Source organism: Mastomys coucha, unplaced genomic scaffold (genome assembly GCF_008632895.1).
Source record: "Mastomys coucha isolate ucsf_1 unplaced genomic scaffold, UCSF_Mcou_1 pScaffold23, whole genome shotgun sequence".
NCBI lineage: Eukaryota > Metazoa > Chordata > Mammalia > Rodentia > Muridae > Mastomys > Mastomys coucha.
Window position 1 is genome coordinate 89,423,771 of NW_022196906.1, and position 17,490 is coordinate 89,441,260.

Consider the following 17,490-nt stretch of genomic DNA (forward strand, 5'->3'; position numbering starts at 1 on the left):
TTTTTTTTTTGGATATTTTTTTCTTATCAGTTACTATGATGGGATAGGATAGTCATCCTTTCATGGACCTAAGGTTTTTATATAATTTTATTTTAGAGATTTGGTGCTAACTATAGTTATAAATTAGCTGATATTTTGCAAGCAATTATAGGAAGAGATTGCTATCTTTAGTCGTATGCCTGTATTTGGCTTATTTACTTGCTGCTATGATTATAATTCTTTCTACCTTAAACTCTTAAAATTTTTATGGGGTGGTAGAAATGGCTTAGGGCAACAGTACTTGTTATAACAGAAGACCTGCATTCAGTTCCCAACACCCACATGGCAGATCATATCTTCCTGTAACATAGATTCAGAAGATCTGAAACCTTCTTCTGACTTCTATGGCACCAAGCACCCATAAACATATAACTTTATATAGGCAAAACACTCTTATATATAATAAGAAAATAAATAAATCTTAAAATTTTAGTGTGTGTGGGAAAGAGAGACAGAGTTCATGGTCCATTGTGCATATGTGGAGATCAGAGAACAACTTTTGGGACTTTATCCTCATTTCATTATGGGTTTAGGCTATTAAATTTGCATGTCTGGCTAATTTTTAAGTCTAAAATTATAGCTTAGACTTCTTCTAGTTTTACATTAACAGCAGTACCTTTGAGGAATATAAGACTATGGGGACAGAGGACCTTAATTTTGTTTTTCTCTAAGAGGACAGCAGATCTCTTCTCACTTAAGGAGAAATGACTATTAATTGTTTTCATTCATCTCTGTAACCTGTGTTACAGAGACAGAATGACAGTATTTATGGAGTACATAACCACATATCAAAAACTCTATGCTATGTGGGTCACTTAAGTTACTTGGCAAGATAGAGGGAGCACAGTTTATCTTTTATACAAAATGCTTGAGACTAGATTTAGGTTTTTTTTTTTTTTTTTCATTTTGGAATATTTGCATATATATAAAATGAGATACCTTGAGGATGAAACCAATGTCTAAACACAGAATTCATTCCTGTTTCACATACACCTTAAATGTATAGCCCAAAGCTAATCTTATACAATATTTTCAGTGTACCCACATTTTGACAGCAACTTGTGTTTTAAAGTCAAGTATGGAATTTTCTACTTCTAGTATCATGATGGTGTTCAAAAGAATTAGTATTTGTGGGGTATTTTGTTTTTTTAAAAACATCTATTATCTTTTTTAAATTTATTTTTATGAGATATTTTCTTTATTTACATTTCAAATGATATCCCCTTTCCAGGTTTACCCCCCCAAAACAAACAAACAAAAACCTGTTCCCTTCCCTCTCTCCCTGCTCACCAACCCACCCTCTCCCGCTTCCTGGCCCTGGCATTCCCCTACACTGGGGCATAGAACCTTCACAGGACGAAGAGCCTCTCCTCCCATTGATGACCGACTAGGCCATCCTCTACTATACACATGCTGCTAGAGCCATGAGTCCCACCATGTGTACTCTTTGGTTGGTGGTTGAGTCCCTGGGAGCTCTGAGTGTACTAGTTAGTTCATATTGTTGTTTGTCCTAAGAGGCTGCAAACCCTTCAGCTCCTTGGGTCCTTTCTCTAGTTCCTCCATTGGGGACCTTGTGCTCAGTCCAATGGATGGTTGTGAGCCTTTACTTCTGTATTAGTCGGGCACTGGCAGAGCCTTTCAGGAGACAGCTATATCAGGCTCCTGTCAGCCAGCACTTGCTGGCATCCACAATAGTGTCTGGGTTTGGTGATTGAACATGAGAAGGATTCCCAGGTGGAGCAGTTTCTGGATTGTCCTTCCTTCAGTTTCTGCTCCACACTTTGTCTCTGCAACTCCTTCCATGGATATTTTGTTCCCCCTTCTAAGAAGGATCGAAGTATCCACGTTTGGTCTTCTTTCTTGAGTTTCTTGTAGTTTGTGGATTGTATCTTGGGAATTCCGAGCTCAGAAACGTTCAGGCAGTGTTTTGTTTTACAGATGATGACACTTAAGGCAATGAAGGGTTAGATTAGGTAACTTGTCCAAATCACAGGACACCCTATAAGTGACAGAGTTTCAACTCCAGCATTCTGGCTGTGAACCACTGTTCTTACTCCTAGGGTCTGTGCATCTGTAAATACTGTGTTCCTGGTGCAGAAAGACCTTAGGCAAGCATAAACTTCTTTTTTAATTTTCATTTCAAAATTAAGTCTGATCACTCACACTTCATTGTGTACAGTTCAAGGGAGACCTATCAGGAGGGAATAAGATTAGAATCCTTTGCCAGTGTCCTTTCTTAGTACTATTACTAAACTGTGTCACTTGACCTAGAGCTCTTGATTTACTAAAAACACATTAAAAATCAGTCTACTTAAATCTGGATGCTAATATGAGGAAATGTTTTTAATATCTTTAGAATGAAACAGAAATTGAGTTGGGGAGCCTGTTAAGACAGGATTTTCAAGGATTGCATAATGAGTTATTGCTGCGTATTGGAGAACATTATCAACAAGTTTTCAATGGTTTGTCAATACTTGCCTCATTTGCATCTAGTGATGATCCATATCAGGGACCACGAGATATCACATCACCTGAACTGATGGTAAGGGATGTGGTACATGGTATAAGTTTGTTTGGTTTTCTCCTTTTCTATACCTTACTTATAAAGGTGAGGAAACTCCTCTCCCCTATTTTCCAAACATAGGGATTTCTTTAAGGTTTAATTGATAACCTCTTTTTAGAAAAGGTTAAAGTTGTAGGTGGGACCTCCCTCATTAATTACTAATTAGGAAAATGCCCTACATACTTGCTTATAGTCCCATTTTATGAAAGCATTTTCTTTACTAAGATTTCCTCCTCTCAGATAACTGTAGCCTATGTCTAGTTGACACCCATCACTGCAAGTGCCTCACTATTGAGCTATCCATGTGTAACCTCAGCCCCCAAAGAAATCTTTATTATTTTTTCCTGACTTGATTCCCCTAATGTCCCCTACTTTGGGCAGTGGTACTTTGTACCATCACCTACTCATTTGCTTCAACCAAAACTTGAGAACAAATACGAGCCTTTCAAATAAAATCTGTAAGACCACATGTGACGTGTGTGCCTTTCTACCTTTTGTTCAGTTCTTCTCACTGCTTTAGCTCTATCTGTTTCTTAAAAATGGCAAACTTTCAGATTTGTAGTTGTTGGCTTTAGGTGGTCTCCGTACTTACATTAATAGTTCCCTGGATTTTTTTATTGTTCACAGTTTCCTTATCACCCCTACCTAACTTCATTTATCCATTTTCTATCATGTGCTCATGTTTATTTTCTTATTGCCCTTATCACAGACATATTTTATGTGTGAATTTATTTAGTGCCTCCTACTAATTTGTCATGTATACTAGTGCTTTTCTTAAACACATGTACCTAGCATGATAGTATAGAAACACATATATTTAGTGAATGGCAGATATACATATTCAAAGTACTGTTTGACTTGATGCTAAGAACTTTGAAATCAGAATATTTATGTAGACTTGAGTGCTACCTATACCTACATTTTATTTAGAATCATATAATTAGTGAATTGTGGTTTCTCATACCAAAGTTTAATTTCAATCTAAGTTACAAGTTTACAAACATATATTTGAAACCCAATATTTTGCTAATCTCAAAAAACTAGTAATGACTTTTTTTTTAAAAAGTTCACAAACCAAAAACTAAATCTGGGCTTGAAAAACAAATGATTTCTTTGCTTGGCAAAATTTCTCTATGCTAGATGGATGCCTAATTCCTCTTCACTGTATACTAGTACAGACTCTTCCTCATCTGTCCTCAACCATGTGTGTAACCCTAAGGTAATCTAAATCAGGTGCCTCAACATTAAGCCATGCTACCTTGGAACTTATTTCAGTTATTACTCATCACTAGCTCTTTTTCTTGCAATTTTTCCTGCCTGGTGTAGTTCATTGATAGAAAGCTGCCCACTAGGAGTTTTGTAGTAAATCTCCAATCAGAGGAAAAGAAGAGAGACACTTAATATATGTAAAACATATAACATCTTTTCTTTAAATCCATAGGCTGATTATTTGCAACCAAAATTATTGGGCATTCTGGCCTTTTTTAATATGCAGTTACTGAGCTCCAGCGTTGGCATTGAAGATAAGAAAATGGTAAGTAGTGGTATTTGAATTCCCAGAGACTAGAATAAAATTCATAATAAATATTCAGGGAATATGAGTTCTGCTTCTAGTTGCAAATGTTCAAGCATAAAAAGTCATGGAACAAGCTGGGTGTGATATCTCACACCTGTAATTTCAGCATTTGGAAAGACTGAGGCTAAAGGATAGCTCAGAGCTTAATGTCTGCCTGGGCTACATTGAGTTCCAAGCAAGCCTTAACTAAACATGAGACTGTCAAAAAGGAAAAGCAACCAAACATTTCATATTTATTACTGGATATCATGTATTTGTTCTTTAGATATTGTAAAAATAGAAATTGTACCTTTGGCAGCTCTTTCACTGATGGTACAAATTAGGAGACCCAACTCAAGCTATCCAAAAGAATTTGTTGGCTCTGTTACTAAATAGAGAAAGATAATATAACTGCAGCCACAACTTGATTCTAGATTCAAAGAACATTTCAGAATCAGTATCTTTGTTCAGAGTCACCTAGGTTAACTCTCTACTTTTACTATTATAGCTCAGGGTGCCTTTGAACTTCTGGTAATTCTCTTGCCTCAGTCTCCTGTATGCTGGGATTATGACAGCCACCTTGCTCAGCTAGCTTTCTACTTGTCAGGTGATAATACTAATGTCTGCAGATCCATGCTGTCATGACATCTAGCACAGTTGAAGACATAAGCCAGCAGTAACTGAAAGCTTGAATATCGGGTGTATAATTCAATTATTATTATTATTATTATTCAATTATTATTATTATTATTATTATTATTATTTTTTTTTTTTTTTTTTTTTTTTTTTTGGTTTTTCGAGACAGGGTTTGTCTGTATAGCCCTAGCTGTCCTGGACCTCACTCTGTAGACCAGCCTGGCCTTGAACTCAGAAATCTGCCCTCCTCTGCCTTCCAAGTGCTGGGATTAAAGGATTAAAGGCATGCGCCACCACCGCTCGGCCACCACTCGGCTTGTATAATTGAATTTTATTGGCTCACCTGAGTCTACTATTGGTATTTCGGTTCTTAGTGTATATGTGTGTTAGCATGAGTGTGCAATAGTGCTCACATAGATGTCATAGGACAACATGCATGAATCATTATACTCCTTCTACTATATGAGTTTTAGGGCTAGAACTAGGTTGTCAGGCTTGGCAGCAAGCTTTTACCTGAGGAGCCACTTTCCAGGCCCAGTAGCATCTTTTATTTCAGAATGCATTCCCCTTCTGATAACTTTAAATATCCAGGTAAGACAGAGCAAAATTTAGCTACAAATTTTAACAGTCAATGCCTATAATTTCAGTTTTAACTAGTAAATTTTCAGTAACTTCTATCCCATCTATATGGCTTCGCTAAGTGAAAGAATGGATAGCTGTAAGGAAATTTATGTTATAAAGCCATAAAGGGCCCCCATGTTTTGGTACATGTGCTGGCTAGTTTTATGTCATCTTGACACAGGTATAAATCATTGTCGAGGAGGGATCCTCAGTTTAGGAAAAAACTCCATAAGATCAGGCTGTAGCCAAGCCTGTAGGGCATTTTCTTAATTGGTGATCCGTGATGAAGAGTCCTATAAGAAAGCAGGCTGAGCAAACCCTGAGGAGCAAGTCAGTATGTATCACTCATCCATGGCCTCTGCATTAGCTCCTGCCTCCAGGTTCCTGCCTCATTTGAGTTCCTGTCCTGACTTCTTTCAGCGATGAACAGTGAAGTGGAAACATAAGCCAAATAAATCCTTTTCTGTCCAAATTGTTTTGGCCATGGTGTTTAAACACAGGAATAGTAACCCCTAACTATGACAGTATTGCAAAAAATTAACCAGAGACTTTCTCTATCTGTTCATTAGAACCTAGAACTATTGATGCAGTTCTCAGTCTGCTTCTATTGTAAGACTATCTGGCAGTTGTTTGTTGTATTAAATTCAGAACATCTTGAATTTAGTATCATTAAAGACCATTATTGACCATTATGAAACATTCTGCTTAAATTATAAATAACTTCAAGTTAATCTATATCTGTATTTACACTACGGATATGAAACATATTTGAAAAAAATTAAGATGTTTTATATCCTTTGCAAATTTCAAGATTTATTGGGCAATAGTAGGAGTACAACTTCAAGGGAAACAAAAATAAGAATGCAATTTGTGTTTTTCAGATTCTTGGTTCTCTTATAACTTGACCAAAAAAATTGGCCAGCATTTATTAGACCTTTTGTGTCATGTACATTGATACCTTGACATTTAGGTAGGAAATAGTTGTTTCTATTACTTGTCTTTTTTCTGGCATCTTGTTTATAAGTTCTTTTTTTTTAACAAACACTACTTTCTTTGTAGGCCTTGACTAGTTTGATGTCTTTGATGAAGTTGATGGGACCTAGACATGTCAGTTCTGTGAGAGTAAAAATGATGACCACACTGAGAACTGGTCTTAGATTCAAGGATGATTTTCCTGAGTTATGCTGCAGGTATATAATCATCATATTTAAAATGTTTTCTTGTATTTCTAGATAATTCTAACTTGAGTTCTTATAACAGGCTGACCTGATGGGAACATTTTTTTCAATTAAGGTGTTCTTTTCCTAAATAACTCTAGTTAGTGTCAAGTTGGCATTAAACTAGCCAGCACAATTGACCCATTGTCAACTTGTTGCACAAACACAACACTTATTAAGTCATAACCTTTTTTTCTTGAACATCCCAAAGGTGGTATAATTAATGTCACATATAAAACATTCTAACTTTTAAAAGTCCCAGTCTTTAAAATTCCAAACACTTTAAAAGTTAATTTCTTTAAAACATTTAAGTCTCTCTAAAATTTCAAAGTCCCTTAACTGTGGGCTTCTATAAAGTCAAAAATAAGTTACATACTTTCTTACTATAAGAAGGAGAACCAGAGCACAGTCACATTGAACAAATCAAAGCCAAACTCCTAACTCAGTGTCCAGTGTCTGGGATTTACCCATGCTGTTCTAGACTCCAAGGACTTAGACAGGCATACTCCTCTGGCTCTGCCATTCATAGCACATGCAGTTTGTCATCTAGACTTAGGCTGGCACCACTTCACAGCTGCTGCTGTCCTCATAGTTGTCCCATGATACAGCTATCTCTAAAATGGACTTCTCCTTTGCCTGCTGACTCTCTTTTTTGCTCTTTTCAGGGAACCTAACTCTGCCACATAGTGCCAAGCCTCAGCTACTCTCCCATGATCACTGCATTCCTTCAAAACCTGTAGCTAATATGTGACTCTTTCACTACCAAGTTCAGCTGCCAGCATGAGGTGCAGCCTTGGCCCCTTTGGCACACAGTTTCTCTATGCTAAGCATGAGAAAATATTCCCAGATTAATGGTCCTTAAGGATGCTGATCTTTATTTCTGAGTTCGAGGACAGCCTGGTCTTCAGAGCTACACAGAGAAACCCTGTCTCGAAAAAAACAAACAAACAAAAAAAGGATGCTGATCTTTTTTTTTTTTTTTAAATCAGTACTAATTTCTCAGATCCAACTAACCAGAGTCAGCTGACCTTGTTAAGCAAAGGTTTTACTTCAGTAGTATTGGTCTCAGCCCTAGCTAACCAAACTGCAGATTTTTAGTTCAAAACATAAATGGTCTCAATAGAGTCTTTGATTTCATCTGAAGCTTTATAAGTCAGGCCTCCTTCATCTGCACTGCTCTCAGCACACTTACCTTCCCACTGAACAGCCCTCTGCACTCTGAGCACTCAACAGCTTTTCCATTCCAAAGTTCAAATAACACTACAATCTTCCCCAAAACTCAGTGACCAGATCTGTCACAGCAGTAATTCACAGCATGATTCTGGTACCATTTTTTGGTCTCATTAGGATTTCTATTGCTGTAATAGCTTTTAACTCTCTAGTTCACTGTGTAAAGTCAGGGCAGGAACTCAAGCAAGGCAAGAACCTGGAGGTGGAAACTGAAACAAGTCATCAAGGAGTGCTGCTTATTAGATTGCTTGTCATAGCTTGCTCAGGCTGCTTTCTTATACCATCTGGAACCACTCACGCAGGGATGGCACCACCCTATATGGTATGGACCCACCCACATCAATCATGAAACGTACTGTAATCTTGTCCACAGGCTGGTCTCTTGGGAGCATTTTCTCAGTTGTGATCCCCTCTTCCTAGATGATTCTAGCTTATATCAAGTTGGCATAAACCAGCCAGCATACTTCCTCACCCACCTCTTTGATCTTCCATAGTTCCTAGGCTGGCCTGGAACTTTCTGTGTGGGCAGAGCTGGGAATATAGGTGTGTGCCACCACATCTGTCTTTTGAGGGTTTTGTTTGTATGTTTGTTTGATTTTGTTGTTTGGGTTTTTTGGTTTGGTTTGGTTTGGTTTGGTTTTGTCTTTTTGTATGTATTTGGCCACACAGCAACTTCAGGCTCTTGATTTCTGGAATTACAGACCTATACCAGGACATATTTTTAATGTACTTAACCTACCACACCATAACTTAATGTAACCTGGCTTAAATGACCTTAGAACACTAACAGTAGCTTCCAGTTGACCAAAATCATGTAACACAAAGCCTATTTGTGATAACGTGTTGAGTATCTCATTTAGTCTACTGAACACAGTAATATGTTATTAAGTACAATACCCATTGTTCATCCCCTTGGTTCCATGAAACCTATGACTAGAAACTATGACTTGTTCTCACTGCCCAGCATCACAAGGAAAAGTTGTGTTTTATTCCTAATTCATGGAAAGATGAAAACTGAGTTTTGTTTTTAAAATATTTTTAAGGTTCTTACATAGCCCAGGCTGCCCTTGAACTCTATGATGTTACCCTACAAGTGTTTTGATTAGAGTTGTGAATCACCACATCCAACCACCAAATATAATTTCTTCTAAATGTGTTGTACATTTGCAGCATTCTAACGTTAAAAAATCTTCTTAAGTTGTACTATCCTAATAGATATCTGTGTAAGCAGATGCATAAATACATAACATTCAAATTTTCTTTTATACTGATCATGTGATGAAAAACTGGTTTCACCTCGGTGTTTATTTGTTTTGGGTATTTGTTTGATTGGTTGGTTGGTTGGTTGGTAGGTATTTTTAAGTTTTGTTTTACTTAATATAACTGTGTTTGTATGTATCATTGATCTTTATATCAAAAGCTACTTTATCTCTTATAAATATATATCATTATTCTGCTAACAACTAGTTGATGGTACTTTACAAACATAAAAATATTTGAATTAATTTTTGTTTTTCACTTAGAGCATGGGACTGCTTTGTTCGTTGTCTGGATCACGCTTACCTGGGACCCCTGCTCAGTCATGTCATAGTGGCTTTGCTACCTCTCATACACATGCAGCCTAAAGAAACTGCTGCTATCTTTCACTACCTTATCATTGAAAACAGGTATTGGCAGTAAAATTAATCAGAAAATAGTAGAATAGTAGTGCGTGTGTGCGTGCGTGCATGTGTGCGTGCGTGTGTAAACTAAAAGTTGACATTGGATGTCTTCCTCAATCCACTTTATTTATTTTTTGTTTGTTTGTTTGTTTGAATGTTTGTTTGAAGTAGGGTCTTACTATATAGCTGTGGCTATTCCAGACCTCACTATTTAGACAAGTCTGGCCTCAAACGCACAGAAATCTTCCTGTATCTGCCTCCCGGATACTAGGATTAAATGGCACCACCTTACTTTTTGAGACAAAGTCATTCAAAAAACTGACTGATTTCTCTAGTCCAGCTAGCCAGCAAAGCCCCAAGAGTCTGCTTGTCTTTGCTTGTTTGGAACTGGAATTTACAGCACACACTTCCCTGTGGTTGCTTGGGGATCCAACTTACGTCCTCAGTCTTACACAGCAAGGGCTTTACCACACGAGCAACCTCTCCACCCTAAAACAGTTAAAAATGTATTTTTATGTCTCAAAGTATTAGTATTTTTTGATAATATAAATTACTATTTTAATAGTCAAGTCCTTGGGGAAAAATTACTGGTATATAACTACTTATTAAATAGTTGAATTTTCAATGGGTCTTGTTTCTATTTTAAATATATTTGAAACTCATTAATAGATCAATAATTAAAATTTTTCTCACTGATTTTCAGTTGGTAAAGGTCATTTCACCTTTCTTATTTTTTTTTTTAAATTTATTTATTTATGTGTATGAGTACACTGTAGCTGTACAGATGGCTGTGAGTCCTCATGTGGCCGCTGGGAATTGAACTCAGGACGGCCCTGCTTACTCTGGCGTAATTCACTGTAGCTGACTTCAGATGCACCAGAAAAGGGCATCAGATCTCATTATAGGTGGTTGTGAGCCACCATGTGGTTGGCTGGGATTTGAACTCAGGACCTTCAGAAGAGCAGTCAGTGCTCTTACCTGCTGAGCCATCACGCCAGCCCCATTTCACATTGCTTAAGTAAATCAAATCCCTAAGGAAGGTTAGGAGGGATACTTAGCACTTTCTGCACCATGCCTCCTTAGTAACTTATAACCCCTGTTTCATCCCATTACCTTTGAACCAGCTTCCCTTATTTTAGACATTTATGGCTTTTTTTTTTTTTTTTTTTTTTTTTTTTTTTTTTGAGACAGGGTTTCTCTGTATATCCCTGGCTGTCCTGGAACTCACTCTGTAGACCAGGCTGGCCTTGAACTCAGAAATCCACCTGCCTCTGCCTCCCAAGTGCTGGGATTAAAGGCGTGCGCCACCACTGCCCGGTTCAGCATTTTTGTTTCTTAAAAAAACATTTCTTTATATGTTTTATTTCAGCATAGACAGATGTTCTCTGGGTCTCTGTTTTCTAAATATTGAATTGCAAGTTGGTTAGCTTGACCTTTAAAGCTGGACACATCTTACCTCTTGACATTTTTTTTCTACTGATTTTCCAGTCGCACTGATGACTGTAGCAGGAGGCTCTAGAGAACATGAACGAGTGACAGAGCAGACCACATTTTATCCACACTTAAATTTTCACTCATGCTGCTTTTTAATGTAAAATATCTTCCATCATACTTCAAGCCTTTTTTCTGTAACTTAACTAACTGCTCTATATCATAACTCATTTCTTCTGAACACTTAGGATGTAAGCACTGCACACCTGCCTACCCATATGCTGTTGCCACTCCTTTAGTCTATTCCAGTAACCATTCTGGCATGAAAACACACAAGTAACAATATCTTTTTATTCATTGGAAATACCTTTAGGGTTTTTTTGTTTGTTTTGTTTTGTTAGTTTCCTATATACTAGAGCAATAAAATCAAATTTCTTTTCAGTTGTTATACTAGTATACATATGTTCATGGTCTCTTATGAATGGTAGAATAACTTTTCTAACTTTTGCATGTCATAAGAAAAATTTTCTTTCACTTGGTGCTAAATAGACGCTCCACTTCCCTGAGTGAATGAATTGTTCTGGATTTGTTTATTGTTTCATCCCAAGTCTAGCACAGAACTTGGAGTCTAACAGCCCACATAATAGCTACTTCTGGCTTCTTTTTAGTAAAGACTAGAATTTAAAAATATATTTAAACCTACAAAGACTATTTATTATAATTTAAGCAAAACTTATAGTATCAATAATTATTATTTTCATATTTTCTCTAAAACTTCTTTATAAAATTTTGTATTTGGGGATTGATTTCACTACTTCCTGCTTTTACAAATTACTGCAAATATGGTGCCTTAGGAACTGTGAATATCTTTATTTGCTCATAAATTTATAGTTTAGGCTGAGTTCAACTTATTTCTTCTGGGTATGGCCACATTTGAAGGTAGACTGAAGTGAACTCTTCCCTGGCCATGCAAAGTCAGAGCTCTTCTCTTTGTGTGTCCTGTACATGTTGATAGCCAGATTTCTTCCATAGTGACCAGTATTTTCCTGAGCTCAAAAATGGAGACTGCTAGGCCTAAGCCCATTTCTATCCACAGCCAATCTTCTACCACATGTATTTAGCACATGTATTTAGCAAATATGTAGCATATGTATTTGCTAAAGGAATTCTCATACCCAGTCTTGGTTAAAGAACAAGGTACTATATATATGAATGTTCATACTGACAAGCATGGTTTATTATGGGCCACTGATAAAACAGACTACCAAGGATGATTTTCATAGCTGTGATTATTTGCCATTATTAAATATCTTAATTTATTTTTATTTTTATTTAATTTGTGATACTAGAGATTGAGTCCAGGCCTTGTGCATGCTAAGCAGTCACTCTACCTCTGAATTATTCCTAGAATAATTGCTAGTATTAATTTAGCTGGGACTCTAGACATGGCCAGGAAGATTACTTTGCATGTGAATAATCACAATGAGCTTTTAAGTATGAATTTTATAGCTTTACCTTCAACTTTTATATTGATATACTTACAAATAATGCTTTCTAACTATTAGGGATGGTGTGCAAGATTTTCTTCATGAAATATATTTTTTGCCTGATCATCCAGAATTAGAAAAGATAAAAGCAGTTCTCCAGGAATATAGAAAGGTATTTCATTTCTTTACTTATAGTATGGAAGATATTGAATATAAAATTGTACCTGATTCCAGTATACTAAAAAGATCCTTTACCATCAAAGGAGAGTGTGTCAGCTTATGCATATAATCCCAGCGTTCTGAAAGCAGAGCCAGGAGGATCTCCATAAGTTTGAGGCCAGCATATTCCTAGTGAGTTCCAGCCAAGATGATATAGAAAACTCTGTCTTTAAAAAAAATAATAATAATAGAAATATAACCATGGTGATTAGATAGTAGTACTGCAAATCAGTGACTTTGGGAGGGAAGTTTTGTCATTTAAATTTATTTGTTTTGTTTTTTTTTGTTTTGCTTTGTTTTGTGACCGTCTTTTGTAGCTGAGGCTGTCTTCAAATAACATTATGTAGCTGGGGCTGGTCTTGAACACCTCATCTGCCTGCCTACCATTCCAAGTGCTAGAATTATGGTCATACACTGCCACCACATCTATTTAGGCGAGAGACAGATTAGCATTAGATAGAGGCCATCCTCTCTACATTCCCGAGAGGGAAAATGTAGGATGATTCCAGTTATCTCATGTTGTCACCATGGTTATACAATGATAGCATTGTGTCTGCTCTAAATGATTCTTGATCATCGTGAAATCTTACAAACTTTCTAAAATCATGAAAATACTGTGATTTCATAGAATTTCATGACAGAAACTAGAATGTGAGGAGTGAAAGGACTGAGCAGTATTGTCTCTTGTCCACAGATCTGCCTCAGCGTCTTTATGTAGTGTCCGTAAGTTAGGGAGTCTTGTACCTTTTCATCATCATTATCAAGATGCACTTATTTTAGATAAGAAATTTTTTATTCAATTGGAAGAAAATCTCTAGTTCTAAAGATTTTAGAATAAAAATGATTTTCCATAAAAAAAAAAATTACACTGATGACATAGACTTTGCAAAGAAAGGGATGGGAAAAATTTTGGTTGGGTTATACTTTGGTTATTTTAATACTGACTGGTTATATAGAGAATACAGACCTTTCAGATGTTAGGATAGTTAATAAGGAATGATTCTCTGCCTTTGCATAGGAAACCTCTGAGAGTACTGATCTTCAAACTACTCTTCAGCTATCTATGAAAGCAATTCAACATGAAAATGTCGATGTTCGAATTCATGCTCTTACCAGCTTGAAGGAAACCTTGTACAAAAATCAGGTATGCAAAGTGATATAATTCAAATTATATATTTAAAAAAATCTATTGGGAATTTAAAGAAAAAATGATGGATGGGTATTTTTGCTTGAGAACTCAAAAGATTTAGTCTTCATGCTTACACATTTTTATTTTACCTAGATTATCAGATCTGACTGAAAAACATTTATGTGCCATGTATGTGGTACATCCTCATGTGTGCAGATGTCTTACTCTATCACTCTGCTTTCTAAGATGGTCTCTCACTAAACTGAAAACTCACTGTTTAGGCTGGGTTGGCTGTCTATGGAGCTTCTGGTACCCTCCTGTCTCTGCCTCCCAATTCTGGGTTTCCAGCCATGTACAACCATTTCCCACTTTATTTATTTAAAATAAATAATAAATATTTAAATCTATTTATTTATTTAAAAATATATACTTTTTTATTGGATATTTTCTTTATTTATATCTCATGTTATCCCCTTACCTGGTTTACCAGCCCCTCCCAGAAACCCCCTATCCTATCCGCCCTCACCCTGCTTCTATGAGAGTCTTCCTCCACCCACCCACCCAATCCTGCCTCTTCTCCCTCGATTCCCCTACACTGGGGCCTTCATAGGACCAAGGACTTCTCCTCCCATTGATGCCTGACAAGGCCATCCTGTACTACATATGCAGCTGGAGCCATGTGTACTCCTTGGTTCATTTCCCACTTTTTAAAGTGAGTGTTAGATGTTTGAACTCAGGTCCTCATGCTTGCATAGTAAGCAGTTTTAACTCACTGAGTCGTCTCCCCAGCCATGATGACTTTATTACAAGTAGGAATTTGGATGTTAGTATATCAGTAATTTATGTGATTCTTCTTCTTCTTTATGTGTTTACCCCATTGATATCTGTCATATAAAATTTTAGCAATTTAATATTTTTTAATTGAACTAAGCTAACTTTATTAGTTTTTGTTCATTTGGTTTTGAGTAGCCCAAACTAGCCTCAAACTTTGAGTAGAGCCAAAAATGGCCTTGAACTCATGATATTTTTGCCTCAGCTTCTTGAGAGAGAGAATTACAGGTTTATACCACCATGATGACACTTCTCTTTCCTTTTTCCCCGCTTTCATCCTTCCCTCTGTTACTTTTTTCCATCCTTCCAGTTGTGCTACTCATACTAAAGGAGTCTTTTTGGGCAAATTCCAGAAATATAAGAAAACTATAATAAGCACAAATTAATAATTACTTTTTATGGGAATTCAGAATTCTATTTAAAAGTCATATTTACTACCAGGCAGTGGTGATGCACACCTTTAATCCTAGCACTTGGGAGGCAGAGGCAGGTGGATTTCTGAGTTCTAGGCCAGCCTGGTCTACAGAGTGAGTTCCAGGACAGCCAGAGCTACACAGAGAAACCCTGTCTCGAAAAACAAACAAAAAGTCATATTTTCTAATTATTTAAAAGCAGAGAAGAATTCATTTAAAATTAAATGCTAGAGACTTCTAGATTGTCCTAGAATAAAGATAAATGCCTGAATCAGCTCTCCATCTCGCCAACAACAGAAATTGGGCAGTGGGATTAAACACCTTTAATCCCAGCTCTCACGAGCCAGAGGCTAGCCTGGCCTACAGAGTGAATTCCAGGATAGCCAAGGCTTCACAGAGAAACCCTACAAACAAAAAGTAGCAACATGGAAAGCACATAAAATCTAAACATAATCCACACTTTAAATATCACTAGAAGACAGGAGCCTGAGAATCTGACCAATCTGTATAAAGAGAAGGATGGCTTCACTCCACGTATAACAACACTGGAGATGCCTTCCGGGTACTTTCTGCATAAAAGGTACTGGAAAGTATTTAGATGCTAAGACTCAGACAGTCATTGTCTCTGGGAGAGGTAAAAGAATAGGAAAGAGGAGCAAGCATGCTATAGAGACCTTGTTATAAACAAAAAGAAAAAAACAAGGGGAAGACTTAAAGGTCTTGTAGAAATAAATTTTCAAATCCTACCTCTGATGCCAAAAACAAAAAATGAAATTGTGCTTTATTTTTAAACAAATAGCTTTACTATGCTGGCATTGTTGTTTGTTTATTTATTTATTTATGAAAATCCTAAGGGCATTACAAGATGCTTACTGTTACAGCCTATATGGAGGGTTCACAGTATGAATAGAAAAATTACATATAAGAAAGTTAGCTGTGGTGCTGCGTGCCATTAGTCCCAGCACTGAGAAGGCAGAAGCAAGTGGATCTCTATGAGTTCAGGGCCAGCCTGCTCTACCCTAGCATTTAATTTTAAAGGAGTGCGCCACCACCGCCCGGCTTGGTTATGTCTTTTAATCTCACTTATTTAACTTTATTTTTCTAAAGTTCATTCATTTGTGTATGTGTGTGAGTCTGCCACATTAGTGTATGTACATGTACAATGCCAGAAGAGGGCATTGGATATTCTTTTTCATCACTTTCCACCTATTCCTTTGAGGCAAGGTCTTCTTGTACCTAGGGCTCAAGTTTTCTAGGCTAAGCTGAAAACCAACAAACCCCAACAATTCTTTCTCCTCCAAGTTAGAGCTGGGATTATAGGCGTACTTAGAATTTGTGACTTTTTATGTTAGTGTTGGGATCTGAACTCTGGTCTTCACAACTGACAGCAATCACTATTAACCAGATAGCCATCTGTCCAGCACTCTCTGATTAAAATTAAAATTCTCATTCATTTTTTTTCTGAATTTGCAAATATTTGAAATTCTTAATTTAGACTATAATGCTAAATCTAGTTTTCATTTACATTTTTGGTTTTTAAGAAAGAATTATCACAAACTGAAAGACTTTTTTTCTTTGAGACAAGTTCTCACACTGTACCTTAGGCTGGTCTTAAGCAATCTTTCCTGCCTCAGCCACCCTTTCAAGTGCTGAGATTCCATGCTTGGATTTTTTTTTTTTTTTTTAACTTTCTTTATTTTGAGGTCTTACTAAATACCCTTGGCTGGCCTGGAACTTTCAACATTTCAACATTCATTTCTTAAATGTTTTGTATATTAATCATGCTGTTTGCTCAGCATTCCTCAGTCGTTTGATTTTACATTTTGCACTTCTTCCCAGAAGCTATTCTTTTGGTCAAAATATGAAGTATTGGTACAGTTTGAGGGTGGTCTTTGTTTTTTGGGGGAGGAACTTTTGCTGTGTATGTATATGTATGTGTGTGGGTATGTGTGTACCCAATGGACAGCAGACTGGATAACAGTTATATCTGTCCTATTCCTTTCCCCAATAGAAATAAAGCAAATCTTTCAAAAAATGTATATAATGTATATATTATATAAAATGTGTATATATTTAAATAAGTCTAAAAAATTAAACAAATTTTCATTATTTTGTCTTAAAGCTCTGATTTTCTACATTATTAAACTCTATGACTTATCTGAGTTGACTTGGTATTTTCTTTGTATAAAATGGAGTATTTCAGTATTTAATATTAGATATTTTATTTCCAGAAAGCTCTCTTGAATTAGCTTTAAATATGAGTTCTGTTATATTACTTTGGCATCTTCATAAGATACTAATTACTTGATGGTTTATCAATGGCACTTAAATTTTTTAGTCAAATGTATTCTAATAATCCATAATTTGTTCATTGTTTTCAATTGGCTTCTTGAGTTCAGTTACCTGTGGTTCATATCTTCTTGGTTATGTCTTTTCTTTTTTCTTTTTTTTTTTTTTT

The 17,490-nt window shown here is 36.4% G+C and overlaps 1 protein-coding gene across 1 annotated transcript in view; it reads left to right on the forward strand.

Annotated features, from left to right (window-relative positions):
- Positions 1–17,490, forward strand: part of Atr (ATR serine/threonine kinase) — a 98,634-nt gene that overhangs the window by 21,639 nt on the left and 59,505 nt on the right. Inside the window, exons 16-21 of the mRNA XM_031344052.1 lie at positions 2,396–2,581; positions 4,044–4,136; positions 6,474–6,604; positions 9,385–9,528; positions 12,519–12,612; positions 13,678–13,803. Of these exons, the coding sequence (XP_031199912.1) occupies positions 2,396–2,581; positions 4,044–4,136; positions 6,474–6,604; positions 9,385–9,528; positions 12,519–12,612; positions 13,678–13,803 (774 nt within the window). The remainder of the gene's footprint in view (positions 1–2,395; positions 2,582–4,043; positions 4,137–6,473; positions 6,605–9,384; positions 9,529–12,518; positions 12,613–13,677; positions 13,804–17,490) is intronic.